This window comes from Alligator mississippiensis, chromosome 4 (genome assembly GCF_030867095.1).
Source record: "Alligator mississippiensis isolate rAllMis1 chromosome 4, rAllMis1, whole genome shotgun sequence".
Classification (NCBI taxonomy): domain Eukaryota; kingdom Metazoa; phylum Chordata; order Crocodylia; family Alligatoridae; genus Alligator; species Alligator mississippiensis.
In genome coordinates, this window is record NC_081827.1 from 621,540 (window position 1) to 640,575 (window position 19,036).

At 56.6% G+C, this 19,036-nt stretch overlaps 1 protein-coding gene across 4 annotated transcripts in view; it reads right to left on the reverse strand.

Annotated features, from left to right (window-relative positions):
• Positions 1–19,036, reverse strand: part of SHANK3 (SH3 and multiple ankyrin repeat domains 3) — a 534,820-nt gene that overhangs the window by 346,718 nt on the left and 169,066 nt on the right. For all 4 annotated transcript variants that reach the window (XM_059725576.1, XM_059725575.1, XM_059725577.1 and 1 more), the window contains one exon: positions 4,374–4,713. In XM_059725576.1, coding sequence (XP_059581559.1) covers positions 4,374–4,713 — 340 coding nt within the window. The remainder of the gene's footprint in view (positions 1–4,373; positions 4,714–19,036) is intronic.

Consider the following 19,036-nt stretch of genomic DNA (forward strand, 5'->3'; position numbering starts at 1 on the left):
TATAGATTCATAGATGTTAGGGTCGGAAGGGACCTCAATAGATCATCAAGTCCGACCCCCTGCATAAGCAGGAAAGAGTGCTGGGTGTAGATGACCCCAGCTAGATACTCATCTAACCTCCTCTTGAAGACCCCCAGGGTAGGGGAGAGCACCACCTCCCTTGGGAGCCCGTTCCAGACCTTGGCCACTCGAACTGTGAAGAAGTTCTTCCTAATGTCCACTCTAAATCTGCTCTCTGCTAGCTTGTGGCCATTGTTTCTTGTAACCCCCGGGGGCGCCTTGGTGAATAAATCCTCACCAATTCCCTTCTGTGCCCCCGTGATGAACTTATAGGCAGCCACAAGGTCGCCTCTCAACCTTCTCTTGCGGAGGCTGAAAAGGTCCAGGTTCTCTAGTCTCTCCTCGTAGGGCTTGGTCTGCAGGTCCTTGACCATACGAGTGGCCCTTCTCTGGACCCTCTCCAGGTTATCCACATCCTTCTTGAAGTGCGGCGCCCAGAATTGCACGCAGTACTCCAACTGCGGTCTGACCAGCGCCCGATAGAGGGGAAGTATCACCTCCCTGGACCTATTCGTCATGCATCTGCTGATGCACGATAAAGTGCCATTGGCTTTTCTGATGGCTTCGTCACATTGCCGGCTCATGTTCATCTTGGAGTCCACTAGGACTCCAAGATCCCTTTCCACCTCTGTGCCACCCAGCAGGTCATTCCCTAGGCTGTAGGTGTGCTGGACATTTTTCCTCCCTAGGTGCAGCACTTTGCATTTCTCCTTGTTGAACTGCATCCTGTTGTTTTCTGCCCACTTGTCCAACCTGTCCAGGTCTGCCTGCAGCTGTTCCCTGCCCTCCGGAGTGTCCACTTCTCCCCATAGCTTTGTGTCATCTGCAAACTTGGACAGAGTACATTTGACTCCCTCGTCCAAGTCACTGATGAAGACATTAAAGAGTATCGGTCCAAGGACTGAGCCCTGCGGGACCCCACTGCCCACACCCTTCCAGGTCGAGACCGACCCATCCACCACGACTCTCTGGGTGCGACCCTCTAGCCAATTCGCCACCCACCGGACTGTGTAGTCATCCCAGTCACAGCCTCTTAACTTGTTCACCAGTATGGGGTGGGATACCGTATCGAAGGCCTTCCTGAAGTCTAAGTATACGACATCCACCCCTCCTCCTGCATCCAGGCGTTTCGTAACCTGGTCATAAAAGAGACTAGATTGGTCAGGCACGATCTGCCCACCACGAACCCGTGCTGGTTTCCCCTCAGCATAATTTGTCCTGCCGGGCTCTCACAAATGTGAGCCTTGATAATTTTTTCAAAGACTTTACCAAGGATGGAGGTGAGACTGACTGGCCTATAGTTGCCTGGGTCCTCCTTCCTCCCCTTCTTGAAAATGGGGACCACGTTAACCTTGGTTTAATTCACCAAGGATCTTGTTTGTTCTCCTAACAGTAGTTATGGGGAGAAGGCATCTTCTCAGAGCCCGGCACAATATTCTCGAGGTCATTCCTGTTTTGAAAATAAGCATTTGGGCCAATGCACCCTATGTGTTTTGCCTGCCCTAGGCCTAGTGAATGGGACAGCCTCACAATCCTCCCCATAGCTCCTCTCCCTGAAGCCCACCCACGAGGTCCAGGTGCCTCACAAGGACACAGATACTCAGCAAAATGCAATGCAAGCACTCGAATAGGAGAAATACAACCGGCCCCGAGCACCCAGAGCTACCCACGCCCTGAAGCAGGCAGAAGACATGGGTTTCCACGGGCTCCGATCTTTGGCTTTGCTTCTTGGAGGGGTCCCTGGGCGCCTCCCCACGACACGGACCCTGCGCCCGATCCACCTCCTAAACCTTTGCACCCACCGCTCCCCAGGCCAGCCCCTCGCGCACTACTCGGGAACGCAGGCGATGCATCGGGCGCAGGGTCCACGTCACCGGCACGCGGACTGCATCGCTTTGCAGCACTGGACGCTTCGGATCATTTTGAAAACGTTTCCAACATTTGTACTATCATTAACCGCACAAGCGACGGACGTTCCTGCTGCTCGTATCACGTCCGACCCTGCTCCGAGCCTTACGATCTCACCGACTTCGACGAGTTCCGAAGCTAATTACACGTTGTGTGCAAAAAGCATTTCCTTTTCTGTATTTGTCAGCTTTTAATTACACGGCATGAACCTTCTCCTTGTGCGATGAGACAGGGAGAACAGCAGGTCCCCGTTTCCCTCTTCTATCCCATCTACTATTTTAACACTTTTATTGTGTCCCTCTCGCTCATCTTGTTTCTAAGGAAACCATCCCAGCCTCCTCAGCCTCTCTCAGACGAGATTTCCCAGCCCCGATCGTTCCCTTTGCTTTCCTCTGCCCCCAGCCCTGCGAGCCCACGCGTCCTGCTGCAGACGGGGTGCCCGGAGGAGGCCACACCGCGGCTTTCCAGAGGCATCATTACATTTTCCCATGCAGTTCTCGGCCCTTGGGTTGGCTTTTCGACCCGCAGGCTGAGCAGGTCTCCACTGAGCTGTCTGGGATGACAGCCCGGGTCCTTCCCTCGCTGAGGCAATGAACTGCAAACCTAGACACGTGTGGGAGCAGCTCAGAGGCTTCTCTCCGGCGTGCAGTACCGCCAGGGTTGCTCTCCTTAGCCATCCTCCCGGGCCAGAGTTACTCTCATAAGCAATGACCAGGTAAGCAAGCCCTTGCAATGGGCCACGATAACCACGTGTGGGACGGACAGCTGCTATAGTATCTGCACTTGCTCCATGGGTGGTCAGCATCGCAGCCGGTGTCTCCTGACCTTCGGCCGGTGTCTCAATTCCTGTCTTCAGCTCCCGACCTTAACTCACCGCTGGCATCTAGACCACCCACACCCTCGACCTTTTCACTGACCTGTACATGTATTCACGCTACCCTGTATTTGATGACACATCCCCCGTCCTCCAAATGGTTTAGACTTTCAACAAGTTCATTGTGGCTCTGTTTGGTCCTGACTAATTTCCGTACTTTTGTGAGTCACACGTTGTGCCACCTCGCTGCTCACCCCTTTGCCCAGATAAGTGCAGCAAACGAGCCTGAACCTAGCAGTGACTCATGAGCTCTTCACCTTCCTATGTGATAAAAAATGACCACTTACTTTTACTCTTTTTCTGCCTCCTACCCAGTTTTTGACTCATTCAAAACTTACCTTCTAGTTATTTCCCTAAGCTTTCTGAAGAGACAAGGCAGTTGCCACCACCCGTTAGTAAGTCTTTTCTACTTATTTATTATTTAAAACAACCCTGAAGCATGTCAGAGAGGGAAGACTTCTCTTCAGGCAAGAAGAGCTGGTCTGACACAGACTGTTCTGTCCTTAACCGAAGGCCAGGATCTTCCAGCATCCTGTCTTCCCCCTTTACAAATAAAACTACTCGCCAATGAGACCTGAAGACATGCCCTGCAAGGTCAATGTGTGATGGGGAAGCCATAGGAGAAAACATGCATCACTTTGTTCCCGTGTACTTGATTCAATAAAGCTCTCCGAAACAAAACGCCAGCAGCGTGCTGGCAGCTCTCCCGTGTGACCCAAGTGATGGCTATGTGCCTGGACACGCACTCTCGCGCCAGGATCTCCACTCGTCCGGCACGGAGAGGTGGCAGAGCTCCCACTAGAGCGCTCCACACACACAGGGCCCGTGGCTGGCCACGGGTCCTTCGGGACACAGCCGGAGGCAGAGGGACGAGCCCGGCCGGGAAGTCAGTCCGCTCACTTTGGACACTGGTCTGTCTGCAACGGCTACCTCCAAGCAGCAGATCTCGAGATACGCTTCGTTGGGCCAGCAACAACATGCTCGGCAACACAACCGAGGTACCCGCAGGCTTCCCGGTGCGCAGAATTAGACCGGGACAGGGGAGTCGTGGAGGAGAGAAAGGAAACGAACCCCGGTTGCGTCCCGCTGAGAACCAGGCCGGACGCGAGCGGTCAGCGCCAAGGACAGTGCCCGCTCCCCGAGGTGCTTGACGAGAGAGATGCAGAGCCTCCGAGACCAGGGCACTGTGCTGGGCCGTCACACCCCCTAGTTCCTCGGTCAAATGGGGTCCTCGAGGTGCCCGCGGCCCCGGAGAGACGAAGGGGGCCGGGGCTTCCCGGTGACACCGACACCGCCGGGGCGGCCGTGCCGCTCGCTGGGCGAGCCAAAGCCCAAGCCCCATTTGACGGGAACAGCTGACGAAGAGGAGGGTGCAGCAGGACATCGGTTTTCCGGGGCCGGACCCAGGTGAGGACCCCAGACGCCACCCAGCAGCCCCTTCCTGCCCGCTCCCAACTCAGCCAGGGACAGCAAGGGGCTGCAGGGCAAGCCGCGAGCTTCCTTTCTCCCTCCTCCCCACGGCCTCGCTTACCTGGCCCTTGCGCGGCTGCTTCTCCTGAGAGTGTGAATGTCGACCTCCCTCTCTTCCTGCACGCGCTGCAGAGACGGGGAGCGGCTGTGCGCGCTCCGGGAGCTGCCCGTGCTCGCCAGGCTACTGTCCCCCACTCCCACCCCGACAGCCGCTTCCTGCATCTGCGCCAGCAGCTGTGGGGGCAGGCTGCGGAGCGAGGGCACTGGCGAGTACGACGGGCGGCTCTCGGCTTTCAAGTTGTTGTCGCTGGCGGAGCGCTGCAGCAGGCGCGGGGAGGAGAGGCCGCCGGCACCCGTGATCCGTCTCCTCTTCGTGTAGCTGGGGGTTTCTCTAAAAGGCACTGCAAGAAACACAAGCACAGAGAACCCGTCAGTGACTGACCGTGCAATAACCCAAGCCCAGAGAGCCCCGCTGGTGACCAGCAGTGCAAAACCCCAAGCCCAGAGAGCCCCACTATTGACCAGCAGTGCAAAACCCCAAGCACAGAGAGCCCCAGTACTGACCATCAGTGCAAAACCCCAAGCATAGAGCCCCACTATTGACCATCAGTGCAAAACCCCAAGCACAGAGAGCCCCAGTACTGACCATCAGTGCAAAACCCAAGCACAGAGAGCCCCACTACTGACCATCAGTGCAAAACCCAAGCCCAGAGAGCCCCACTACTGACCATCAGTGCAAAACCCCCAGCACAGAGAGCCCTGTTAGTGACCATCAGTGCAAAACCCAAGCCCAGAGAACCCCACTACTGCCCATCAGTGCAAAACCCCAAGCACAGAGAGCCCTGTTAGTGACCATCAGTGCAAAACCCAAGCCCAGAGAGCCCCACTACTGCCCATCAGTGCAAAACCCCAAGCCCAGAGAGCCCCACTACTGCCCATCAGTGCAAAACCCCAAGCACAGAGAGCCCTGTTAGTGACCATCAGTGCAAAACCCAAGCCCAGAGAGCCCCACTACTGACCATCAGTGCAAAACCCCAAGCCCAGAGAGCTCTGTTAGAAACTGCTACTGCAATAACTCAAGCCTAGAGAGCCCAATTAGTAACCATCAGTGCAAAACCTCAAGCCCGGAGAGCTCCGTTAGAAACTAACAGTGCAAAACCCAAGCCCAGAGAGCCCTGTTAGAAACTGCTACTGCAATAACTCAAGCCTAGAGAGCCCAGTTAGTGACCATCAGTGCAAAACCCCAAGCCCGGAGAGCCCCATTAGAAACTAACAGTGCAAAACCCCAAGCCCAGAGAGCCCCGTTAGTGACCATCAATGCAAAACCCAAGCCCAGAGAGCCCTGTTAGAAACCGCTACTGCAATAACTCAACCGCAGAGAGCCCAATTAGTGACCATCAGTGCAAAACCCCAAGCCCAGAGAGACCCATTAGGGACCAACAGTGCATCACACTACAAAGCAAGTTGTACACAATCCTTTTGGGGCTGGAAATAGGTGATGAAGGAGCAGGGTCCCAGGGCAGTGCCGGGCTGGGAAGGGGGAGGGAAAGCTCCTGAAGGAACACGGAGATTGTGTGCTTTGATCTGAGCCAGGTCCATCTCCTGTCCTGACATCCCACGTGCCCTCGGGTGGAGAAGAAATCACAAGGAGGTAGCCTCAGCGGCGGCGATGAGTGTCCTGGGCACCGTGCAGACCACACTGCTGGGGGTGGAGACGGCAGCAGAAGCACCGTCAGCCTTGTCCAGACTAGCAAAACAGGTGTTTTTCTGAAGCACGTCTGCGGGCACATTTCAGACCCAGCGTGGACGCAATTTAACCCTGCTAACGTTGGTCGGCAGGCTGCGGTCCGTGCGAGCAGGCAGCCTATCCCGGACCGTGACCAGCTCACAACCATCTGGGAAAACCCGGAGCTGCCGCGAGGAAAAAAGCTGCAACCTCATAACTCGGCTGTTTGCAGGCAGGTGAATCTCCCCTCGCCAGATTTCTGGACATTTCCAAACCAGCATCATTTGTTCCCCGAACAGCCCCTCGTTCGTGACACCTGCCCCACACCGGTGATCTCTGCCTCCTTGCCTCGAGGTTTGCTGTCCCAGAGCAACTCCGCATGTGGTCACGGGCTGTTAAAGGTGTTAAGCCTGTCTACACTGGTTGCTGAGTGGTGCTTAAAGTGTGGTAATGTGTGTCAGCTAATGAGCTGATAACGAGCTCTCTACTCTCTGGGGAAGCCTGGAGAAGTGGTGTGATCCTGCTCACCGAGGTGCACTGCCTGTAGTCTGCGTTCACACACGCCCCGGGCTCCGCTCCTTGTCCTGTCCCTATTTCCATAGTAACTTGCACACTTCAAAGTGAGCCCCGAACACAGCCGAACTATGTACGCGACAGGCGGCAGGGAAGCCCGTGGGCCCAGGGGGGAAGGGCTCCTTGCCCCACACCGAGACAGGTTTCAGGGCTCTCTTCCTCCCCGTTTCGATGCCCGGGGAGCACGGACCAGCCCCGCCGTGCACTCACATGCTTGGCTCAAGAGAAGAATCTCGTATGTTCAAAATATAGACATTTCAGTCTGCTGTAACTCATGTTGTCATAGCAACTTGATGCACTTGCTCTCAGATCAGTTTTAATCACGTGGACGTGGAGCCTGGCTCCAAGGGCCCGAGTTCACAGCGGCGCCTAAGCCTCCGTCCGCCTGTGTCCGGCACCCCGTCGGAGCGACCGCAGACAAGGAATCAGACCCTTCCTCGGATGCTGGTACAGAGCGCAAACCCTGTCCGTCCCCCAGGCCGAGTTCACAGCTTTCCTCTCCTCCTGCCCCGCTGGACCGTGCCCGATGTCCCACCAGGTGCCAAGATGTGGGAAGTGGACTCCCACCGCGCATCCTCTCCCCGCTTGAATTTGGGTCTAGCTTCGTCCTGCCCCACTTCTGACTTTAGAGACGAGCACTGTGCAAAGCCCAAAACGGCAACTACGAACCGTGGGGTCTGACCCAATAGGGCTGTTTTTCCTAAGGAGACTGCAGGTTTCCCACCCCAGCCCAGGGCTACTCAATACCTTTGCTGGTGACCTGGAAGAAAACCTAAAGCGGTTGCTGGTAAAATCTGCAGAGGACACAAATACCAGTAGGGCGGTAAATAATAACAATTAAGCCAGTTCTCCAGAGATGCTTGGGCTGCCTGGGGAGCTGCGCTCAGCGTTTTAACTTAACTCAGTGCAAGGGCACGGCTCTCAGGCCGAGCACCAAGTCGTGTTGGCAGCACGGGGACGGTCTCCTGGAAAGCAGTGATGTGGAAAGGACTCGTGAGTCAAAGTGGACCCCAGCGGAGCAGGAGGTCTTGATGCAACGCTGCCTCTAAAAGGACTAACTTGCAGCTGGGGCTAACTAGCAAGGGAACAAGACGAAGCCATAAGGGGCCGGTTTTCCCTTGGCGTGTGGTACTAGTGAGACCATCCCTGGACGATGCGCCCGGTTCCAGCGTTCCCACTTCAAAGCCAACGTTGACCCATTGGCAAGGGCTCAGAAAAGAGCGACGGGAACGATTCAAGGTCTGGAAAAGCCTCCCTGGGCAGCTCCTTTCTGCTGCGCCCGATGGCATTTGGATGCAGCAAATACAGAAATTAGCCCTTTGCTCCAGGTGAAAAGCCTCGCGTGCATGAGACACTACCCAGACATCTGAGACGAGGACCCATATAACCTGGCAAGTGCAACAAGGGCAGGAATTGGGAGCCAGGGTCCTCCTGCCACCACGTGCAATCCGGAGGCCTGAACCTGCTCCTCTTGCACCCACCGAAGCTAACGAGGCTGCTTCCAAAGTGCAAGGATGGCTCATTTGCATAAAGGCCTGCAAGAGCAGGCTCCGTCTAGCGCATCTCTTCCGGGTTCGCGTTTGCACCGACACCGTGGCACCTGCTACCCGACCACGGCGGGGAGGAGTGTCGTGACAAAGCACCGGGGCTGGAGGAAAGCTCTCCAGCAAGCAGGAGGTTGGTTTGGGTTCTGCTGTAATGTGCTGCACGAGCTAATTATCGGTTTCTGGATGCTAATTGCTTAGGGAAAATGTATAATTGTATGTTGAGGTGGTCGCATGCGTGTTTCCTTTAATAGCCTTGTTAGCAAGTGAGCTGCTCTTATGATCCTGACTTCAATTGACTCGGACCCTGGGGAGACGCAGAGGTTGAGCAGGACTGGCCAGGGTCAAAGTCACAGCTCTTCTTCAAGGAGTTTTTGGAGGTGGCTCTTGAAAGGGCTCATTAGGAGGATAATTGGAAACAACTCGGGGAAAATGGCTGTTCAAGCAGTAGGGTTTCTTAAAAGATAAGAGGCTTCTCAGCGGCTGGGAAGGAATAAACACCTCAGCTAGGAAACCCTGCTAGTCTCGGGCAAGTCTCCTCTCCACAGCTGTCACAGCTGCACGTGCAGCGATGCTTCAGTGCCAAGAGTCTGTCCCAGCCTCTGCTCTCCAAACCGCGACCAAACGCCCTAGCACGAACATGGGGCACGGGTGGGAGTGCCACGAGCGTGTGGGGTCAGGTGTGGCACAGGGAGACAGTCTGATTCATGCTCGGTGTGAGCCAGCAGCTGTTAGTCAACCAGGCACGCAGTGTGTCACCCTGGAGACCGCTGACAGCAGTCGAAAGGACTTTACAGCACCAGAGGTAAAGTGGTATGTGAGCTAATTAACACAAGTTAGTCACCTTGACGTGCACTTTAGCCGACGAGACAGGCACTGTCATTTCCCTTACACATTGCAGGGGACCTTTTCCCGCACCTCAACCATCACATCGTCCCTTAAACAGAGGAGGAGCTGAACATCCCTTGTATCACCCGATCGCACGCTGCGGAGGAAGGTGGGCTCCACAACCACGACCGAACGCTGCAAAGCAATGGCAAGCCGGGCGCTGGCCTCAGCGGGCACGTCCGAGATCAGTCTGGAGATGAGCTGTGTCCAGTCCCAGCCCGTTCTGGATCAGGACCAAACCGAAGATCATCTCCTACATAAGAGGAATACAGCCCAGAGAGGGACCGGGTTAAACAGCAGGACGCGAGTGACGCTGCTGGGTCTAGCTGGGATTTGGCGTGACGGTATACAATGGCGGTGAGCTGTGCAGAAGTGCTGGATGCAGAAAACTGCGCATGTGCATTAGACAGAAAAGGCATTTTCAAAAGCAGCGGCTGATTTGGCAGGCCCAGCACGAGACAGAGTGGCCCCGGTCCCAGAGGTGCCGAGCATCCACAGCCCCTGGATTTCAGCTGGAACAGGAGTCAGGAAATGCCAGAACCAAGGTTGTTTGTGCAACTTTTCCCCGGGCGTGCACGTCTTATTACGGTTGCAATCCTGTCACCGCCGTTTTGAGTAACTGGTGATCAAAGCGCAAGAAGAAAGCAGGTCACCAAGCATGTCCGCTTCATGCTCCCTGCGTTTCCCAACCGAGGACCTGCCTCGTGCGTGTGGGGTGTGCGGGGTTGGCTGACCTACACCTCCCGGCCCCTGTGCCCTCCCCTCTGCGCGGGTCGGAGGGTGCATCGCGGAGTCCCTTCCGACTCACAATTTCCACGATGTCCTTGACGCAACCCCAGCTGCAAGAGACGGCCTTTCATTACACATCGCCGCCACGATTCATGCCGTTGTCCGCTCTGCGGAGCAGCTGGTCGAGGGGTCCATGCCTGCCTCTGTGCCCCGCTCCCCATTGCTATGGCTTCTCCCCAGGTTTCGCTGCTGATCCCAAACCCCTCAATCCAGAATTGGCTTATCTTGGAGCTGCCAAAACATCTCGCTCCCCAACCTGGTCCGAGGGGCTCCCTCCCCTGCCTCCGAACCCGAGGGCTTGGCCCACCCTGTGCTGGCGCCTGTCCCTGCAGTGGGACCAGCCCCGTGGCCCCTGGCTGCTTGCTCCAAGGCAGCTGGCCCTAGCCCAGCCGTCCACAGGCCCTTGCCTGCTGCTCTCACCTTCCTAAATAACAGGGTCCTTGATCCCCAATACAGTCGCTCACTGGTGCAGCCCAGTTAGGACCAGCAGCCCCAGCTGAGTACTCGTGGCCTGCAGCCCTCCCGGCCCGGCTCCCCGCAGCTGGGCGCAGACGCCGCGGCCCAAATGCACGCTCCTGCTGCATCAGGTTAAGGATGTCCCGAATCGGAGCTGAGCCCAGACGTGGGCCCAGGGGATATGGCTAGCCAGGGTCTTATCTGTGCATTGAAAGGGGGATGGAGAGTCAGGCAGGCAGAGAGGATCAGGAACCAGGGATTCAGACTGACCGCAACAAATGGGAGGACTGGGCCAAAGGAAATCTCATGAGGTTCGACACGGACAAGTGCCAAGTCCTGCGTGAGGAGGGAGCGATCCCCTGCACCGGTGCAGGCTGGGGGTGACGGGCTGGGCAGCAGCTCTGCAGAAAGGACCTGGGGGGACGGGACAAGAAGCTGAACAGGAGCCAGCAGTGCGCCCTTGGTGCCAAGAAGGCGACCGGCATTCGGGGCTGCATTGGTAGGAGCGTTTCCCCTCATTCTGCACCAGTGAGGCCACATCTGGAGTCCTGTGTCCACTTTTGGGCCCTGCACTTAAGGAGCTGAAGGCTGCTATTCAACCCCCCTCGGTCTTCTCTTCTGCAGACTAAATCAGCCCAGTTCCCGCAGCCTCTCCGCACCAGTCCTGTCCCCCAGCTCCAAACCATTTTCACTGCCCTCCACTGGACTCTCTCCAACTTGTCCACGTCCTTTCTGGACACAGGACTCCAGCAAGCCCATGGAAGGCAGCGATTCTGATCCTGAAGCGGACAAGGAGGTGTGGAGGGGTCTGCGGGTGGGAGATGACATGGCTACAAGGGTTGATGCAGCCCGGCGGGCAGTGCTGCGCACAGGCCACAGTCCTCGGACGAGCGACGGAGCTGGGTACAAGCTGGGACTTCAAATCAAGGCACTCACGAGCCTGGGACTGCGAAACACTCAACTTGTAAGAAAGGATGGAGAGAGCGCTCTGCTGCACATTGGAGAGAGAAAGCCCGAGCTGCGAAGCCCCGGGCCGACCCAGCACCGGGGCTGGCAGATGTAGAGGTCCGACGTCGCTCTCTGTTCCTGAGTGGCCAGGACCGGCTCTCAGGAAAGCAGCATCTCCCATGCAAACCAGCCAAATCCTCACTGCAGGCAATGACCCTGTCCCTGCTGGCAGCCGAGGCCCTGGGACGCGGCGAGCCACGGCCTTCGCTTGCTGTCGCCTTCCCCGCTGCAGATGGGCAGCAGTGCTCCTGCGACCCGACTCCCCCTCCTCGTCGCTGGGGTTTGCCCTTCTTGCCCCCGGCAGTGCTCAGGCTGCCGGACACCCAGAGAGGCACGACAACACGGACCCAGTCTGCAGAGGGCTGGGTGAAGGCGCTGTCTTCTTTATGTGGAGAGAAGGAGGGTCCCGCGACCCACACGACCATTTTCCCAGATGGGAAAACGCCTCGTGGCAGCCAGGTGCCAGCCGGCACTTTGTCATGCAGGTGACGAGGGAGGGCAACTGCCATATGCAGCCCCTCGGGGAGATCCCCGGGCAGCCCCTGCACAGCAGATGCTTGCCAGGGTGCGGAGAGCAGCTCTTGCTCCGGCCGCGGCCCCCTGAGACGCAGAAAGATGAAGAGGGAAAGGACTGCTGAGCTGCCCTGCAGCTTGTGCCTCTGCGCCTGGTGCAGGGTTGTTCGCTCGAGTGCATTTGCTAGTGCATGCAAGTGAGGCCACACTGGTTATACCCCGGGCAGTCCCTCGAGGCAAGGATGATCTCTACTCAGATCACTGATGGGTCTCGAGGCGAGTGATGAGTCCGACCCTTGAGCCACAGACCCATCTGCAGAAGGTACACGGCTTTATGCTCAGGAGAGTAGACCGTAAGGTAGGATTTCTCTCCTCGAAACGGGCTGCCGCTTGGTGGAGGCTGCGGCACCCCTGGGCTCGGTCGGCGGCTCGCTCCTCCCAGCTCGAGGCCTGCCTGGCACGTGTCCTTGCAGCGCTTCCTCTGGCTGCCGGGATCTCGGGCTGCAGCTGAGCTGGGAGTCGGGCATTTGTGCTGGGAGTCGAGCCAAGTGTCCACATGCAGCATCTGGTCCAAAGTCACCACCTCCGGACTGGGAACGCTGGCTGCAGCAAGGATGCTGGGCTTGTGCGGCGTGGCGCGGCGCTCTTCCCACTTGATACTGCACTGTTTACACTGGTGCTCCAGGATCTGTGCTAAATGCCGTCCCCTGCGCCGTCACCCCAGACCCGAGCTACGGGAAGGTGGAGCTCCTGTCAGCTGCCCCCCCTCCCCAAATCTCCCAGTACCCACAAGCACTCGGGTGCACCGCCCAGTCTCACCAGAGCAAGGCTGGTGCCCTCAGGTCCCAGGGCTACCGCCGCCCCACGCCACTGCCCCTCTGCCCCCAGCTGCTCTGCGGTGAGAAGAGAAGTGCCCAGGGGCGGTTTGCTCCTCAGCGAAACCAGGCTAAGTTGCCCCCGTCTGACTTTCATGCCGCGGTGGTTGCAATGCATGCGACGAGGAGGGGGGCACCTGCAGCCTGCACCACGCCAGCCGTGGGCTGCGGTCTCTGCGGACACAACACAAAGCTGCAGCTGCCTTTCCAGGGCGCTGTGGCCACGAGGCTGCCCCTCGGCCGCGCTGCGTGCCCTGTGCAGGATCGGGACAGCAGATGCAGGGCCCGACACGCTTGCTCTCCAAAGCAGCTCTTAGCCATCGGGGTCGTTTTCTTCTCCTCACTAAGGCTGTCAGCTGCCCTGCACGCGGCTTCCCCTGCACGCCTCCCTACGTGCGGTTTACTCTGCCTTCCCGGGTGCTAATGAAGACGGAAAATTGGCTGACGAGCCCGTCTGCTGCTCCTTGTGCTCCTTCGGTCCCTCCTGCTCCCTCGCCTGCTGCATCCTCTTGCCTGGCACGGGCAGGGGAGCTCTTCGGGGCTCAGGCCACCTCTTTGCTCCGCAGGGCGCAGCACCGAGGACACAGCCAGCGGCCAACTTCCAACAGCGTCTGGTCAGAAAATGCCTGCTCGTTCAGCCCGAAATGCTTCGTTCCACACCTCTTGGGGTTGGGGCTTTCCCACGTCCCAGCAGGGGCTGATGCTTCTCCAGGCTGCCTCGTGCAGAGGCAGGGTCCAAGCCTGGCCGCTCCCGACGGGCTCCGGGGTCGCAGCTCTGGGGCCGGCTGCAACCACGGCTGCCGATGGCAGTGACCAGCTGCAGGGGATGAGGAGCTCCTGGAGGTGGGAATGCTTTGATTTTGATCCGATTTGGACCAGAACTGGCTTTTGAATAGCAGGAGACTTCTCACAGCCTGGAAACCTTGATCTGTGGCCTGCCCCGTGGGTGGACACCTGCCATGGACTCCTTCCGCCCCTCCCAGCCATCTCCCCAACCTCTTCCATTGGCCTTTTTCCCAGCCAAAAAATCATGTTCTATCAAAAAAAAGACTTCAAAGGTTGATGACGACCCTCCCAGACCTGGCTACAGATGAAAAAACTCTTTCTGTCTTTCTTTCTCGTTGAGAGTTGACTGCTACTCACAATCCTCGTGGAGAAACCGAGCTTGTGGGCCTGTAAGGAGAGGCATTTCCAAGCCCAGGAAGCAACCGTGATTGTGAAGATGCCTCCTCTCGCCCGTTCAGACAGATGCACGGTGCAGTGCACGGGGAAACACGAGCAGCGCTGCAACCTTGCCTTAAACTTAGGTGGAGAAGGCAACTTCTTCCCACCCATCAGTCATTAATGCACCTAGTGATCACCTCCCTGAAGGTGCAACCTCCCCAAAAAGCAGAGCAAGGGCTACACTGGCCCTCTGCTCTCCCCTCTGTCCTCTGGGTCTGAGGGTTTTGGATTCCTGGAGCAGACCCTCCACGGAGGGCAAGGTTTTAACTTTCCAAGAAACCTGGGAACTTCCTGTGTCTACACATCGCGTAAGCCATCCAGAAGCCCCCAGTGAATGTCAGGGGAAATGACTGAGCTCCCACAGCGTCCTCAAAAAGTGTGCAAATCTGCTATTTTCACCTCGTTTTGATGCAAGAGAATGCCGAGACCGTGCCCTTGGGGAGGGAATGGGGCACCAGAATCGTCTGCGAGCTGCGGCCTAAACCTTAGTGCTCATCTGTATCGGTCCGGAGACAGAAACCAAATCCTCTCCGGTCGGCATCCGCACCACCCTCCTGACTCCAGGTGTGGGGTCTTCCCAGAAGCAGCCCCCTCTCAGCTTCTCTACTAGCAAGTCACCGTCTTTCCCACGCGCCTGTACCTGGGGAGAAAGACGATGGCCAACGCCAAGTCCTCACCGCACAACCAGCACCTCCAAGCAACTTCTTCACCGTTAGTGCAGGGCGGCGGTGCAACAGACGCCCGGGGAAGTTGCCTTTGAATGCTGCCTATCTGGTGTCTCAGTGGACTTCAGCACCCACCGTGCCCATGTCCCCAAAAACCAGCCTACGCAACAAGTGAAAGGGTCTTGCTCCTATTTGCAACTTGCTGGGACTTTCTCTCGAGGCTGAAACGCAGGCGTGCTGCAACAGGAGCCACATTTGCAGTTGTTCAGTCACTTGGGCAGGGTGGAAGAGGATCTCATAGTGGCATAGCACCGTTCCCAAAGTGCAGGGGAAGGCCTCGGGGGTTTGCAGCGGCGCTGAGCTGCAAGGAAGGCTACGAGGAGCGGAGAGGTCTGTGGGGCTGCCGGCAGCACCGAAGCATTGCAGCGCTTCCTCTGAATTGAGCGCTGTCAGGGACAAGACGGCCTGCCCGTGCAAGGCAGCACCTGAGGCCTCAAGACATCACGCACAGGGTGTACGGCGGGGCATGCGCTGGTGCGGTCCAGATACAGAGGAGCAGCTCTGACAGCGGCTGCAGCACAGAGCCGGGACCTGCTCAGCTGGTGTTGCACGTCCACGGCGCAGCACAAAGCCATGGCAGCACCTGGGGAAGGTGCCAGGGTTTCTGGCCTCGGGGCTATGCAGAGCTGGGATAGCGGCAGCTCACGATGACTTGGTCACTGAGCCATTCAAAGGCAGCTTCCCCGTACTGCAAGGGGAGAGGACGGGCACTCGGAAGAAGGTGAACTCGGAGCAGCAGATGAGGGTGGCGAGTTGAGAGTCAAAGGAATCAAAGCCGGCACCCCAGAAAGGTGGCAGAGAGTGAGGACTGGAGTCCTGCCGGTCCGTGCAAACCTGCGGGCGCATGGATGTGCCGCGGGGCAAAGGGCAGCACCCGAGTGAGGCTGACGCCGGCCTGGTCTCCACCACAGAGCTCTGCAAGCCCGGACGGCGAGCAATGACCACGATCGTCGCCCCCGGCCACTGTGGCCACATCAGCAGTGCCACAGGTGCTCAAGAGGGCAATAGGATCTCTTCCAGCTCCGCTCGTGTCAGTCTGGAAGACTGCAGTGCTACCAAGAGAAAACCTTCTCCCGTGGGCACGTGCTGCGTCTCCAGGAGGATGCCCTGCCAGTCCCGCCACGGCAGTACCACGTCTTCTAGAGCAGGCAGAGCCAGTGGCCATGCCGGCGCCTGCGGGAGAGGGGAGCAGCAGTAGTTCAGCATCTTGGCCACCCAGACTGCTTCAGGCAGGGCACAGCTGGAGGGACGGTCACTGTGTAAGAAGCCCCGGGGAAGCTCCGGGATCTCCATCTGTGCTACGGCTAGGGCACGAATAAGGGGAAGGATTGGCAGAGTCCCACACTGCAGAGATTCCCCGTGGCTGCTTCCACGTGCGAGACAGCGATGGATAGGGGACTGCCCCTTCTAGGGGGAGAAACGCCTGGCTGCAGACGGGCGAGGCTGCGATGGTGCAGAGCCCTGAGCACCGGGGCGCTGGGCAGCGCGTCGCGTCCTGCCCCGCCGGCCCATCCCCGTGGCACCACGAGACCAGACTGCGCACGCCGGTGCAGCGGGGCGGCTCCCCAGACAGATGCCAGGCCACGGCGTCCCAAAACGCAGCGCGGAGCCGCGGTCCCCGTCCCCGTGTTGCTGCCAGCCTGCACGGAGGGCGGCACGGGCCTCGGACGAGGTCTGGAGAGAGGCGCTGCGCTCCGTTCGCCCGGCCCCGTTAGAAGATCCTCCTCTGTTTCTTCTGAAGAGTTTAATCAAAGTCTGTTTGCCGGGGCTTTCGGAGCAAAATGAATCACTCCCGTTACCATGACTACGTTGCTCAAAGAAGCGCAATTTGCTCTCGCTAGTCTGCTTAATCGGCCACTTCTTTGTTTGGCTTTTGCTCTCCAGGAGAGGAAATCTAGTGCCTTTGATCTGAAGATCCTTGCTGGTGCGGAGGGAGGGGAGGGCGGCAGGTAAGCTGGACTTCCCCAGGGAATTCCCGCCCCCCGTGTCACTTGGGCAGCTGGACCAAGCCCCGGCCAGCGCCCAGCCGAGCCGGCAGACTAACGAACTCACAGCGTCGTTCCATTACTGAGAGATGTTCAGGCCTGATGTGCTCCGAGAGCAGAAACAACCCGAGAGTAAATGTTTCCACAGTTCCAGGCCGGGAAACCACATTTACATTTTAATAGTGGAAAATTACCAAGTGGAACGGGGACGAGGCTCGCGGAGGCCACCTGCAAGCTCCCCCGACGTGACCCTGCTCCGCGCCGGGGCTGCGAGCTCGCAGCTGCTCCCCACTCGGGCCGGGGCGGGGGAAAGGCTGCTCCCGCGTCCCCTCTCAGGACAAATGATCAATGACTTCCAGGCAGACGAGACCCTTTCAGGGCCCTGAGCAGCCCTACGGAGGCAGTCGGGACTGGAGACCCTCTCGCCTACCCCAGCGGTGAGCGCAGGCACCTGAGCACCGCCGCACAAACCCCTAATGACATTGTTTTCATTAAAAAAATAAAAATCTCCTATCCGTTCATCTGACGAGATTTCAACTCTGCTCAACAAAGACACTTGTTGACAGATCCTCTCCCGTCAGATTTTTGACTCGATGCCATACGCTATTCTGATTAAAAACCAGCGCTACACGAAACTAGCACGGCGCGTATTCGACGGATTCAAGACTGGCTAACTGACAGATCTTACAATGTAATCGTTAATGGGGGAGCATCAGCGAGGAGCGACGTTTCCAACCGAGTTCCTCGGGAAATCAGTTCTTGGCAAAGTGTCAGGCAGTATCTTTATTAAGAGCCTGGGGGAAAAAATACAAAATCATGGCCAGTAAAATTTGCAGATAACACAAAGTGTGGCAGCGTGTTAAATAATGAACGTGTGTTTTAACGCAACTTGGTGCAAGATCGTACATTTAGGGAGCAGGAGCACAGGTCACCCGAAAAGAACGGAGACCTGAATCCTGGAAAACAACGAGCCACAAAAGGAGTTAGGAGTCCCTTGGGTGCGTCTACACGTTCATTAATGCACTTTAAGTAACGTGCATTAAGTCTACATGTTCATTAATGTGTTTTAGGTAATGCACATTAAATCTAGTATTTCCAGGTGCTTCTACACAAGCAGCGAGGCTGCTCTGGCACACTGTAATTACAGTGCATCGGAGAAGACTCAATTAATTGAGTCTGCTGCAGTGTAGCAATTACCGCGCTCCAGCAGACTCCAGCGTCGCATGCTTCAGCATCCCCGTGCTGAAAAATGGCAGGAAGGGGTGCTTTAACTAACGCTCGTTTGACACGCTTTAGTTAAAGTGCCCCCACCATTATTTTTCAGTGCAAGGTGCTGATACACGATGCTCTGGGCCCTTTAATTAGAGTAGATCTCAGAACTGCTCTAATTAAAGTGCTCCCCCCTGCTCCCCCTCTCGAACATGCGTATAAATGCCTTGCGGGTACATCTAAATGTTCATTAATGCATCTTAGATAACGCAGATTAAATCTAGTACTTCCATTGTGAGGTACTAGAAAAAGGCACATTGGCCTCTTTTAATGCGCAGTAGCTAAAGAGCACAGTTTTGTGACACTTTAATGCGCACTAAAATAGGCTAATGCACATTAAAGCACACATGTAGATATGCCTTCCATTTTGAGGCACAAGAAAAACGTGCATTAGCCTATTTTAACGCACATTAGCTAAAGAGCACCGTTTTTGTGACACTTTAACGCACATTAAAATAGGCTAATGCTCATTAAAGTGCACATGTAGACATGCCCCTTGTGGAAACCAGAGACGCTTGAAATCCTTGTCCGATTCTGTGACTAAACGAACTAATAAAACTGTTGGGTATATGGGGGGGGCGAGGCTGGGGGAGGAGATGTGTGATTGTGTATATATATATGTATACACACCCCTTGGGATATAGGCCAAGGGAATACTGAGTAAAAAGAGGAGGATGATATGCAGCATTAACGAGATCATTACTGGGAAAGCATATTCGCTTCCAGTGTCTGCTCTTTAACGAGAATGTTAAAAAAGTTCAGAAAAAAAAAAAAGAGCTACAACAAGGATTTGAGGTCTGGAAAACCTGGCTCACAGCGAGAAACTAAAGAAACTTCATCCACTCAAGGTTATCCAAAGGCAGTTAAGAACTGACCTGATCTCTGTCAAGTACTTACAGGGGGAAGAGGGTTTTGGTAGTTGCAACTCTGATTAAGCAGAGACAGGCAGAATGAGACATAATGGCCAAAAGCTAAAGCTTGAGAAATGCAGTCTAGAAACAATACAGGGGTGATTAGCCGCGTTAGTCTTCAGTCAGGAAAAAGGTAGGGCAGAGGGGTTAGTCTCGAAGGTGATTAGCTTCTAATCAGTCAGTCTCTAAGGTGCCACCCTGCTCTACCTTACGGAGAGACGAGCAATGCTGCCGGGAA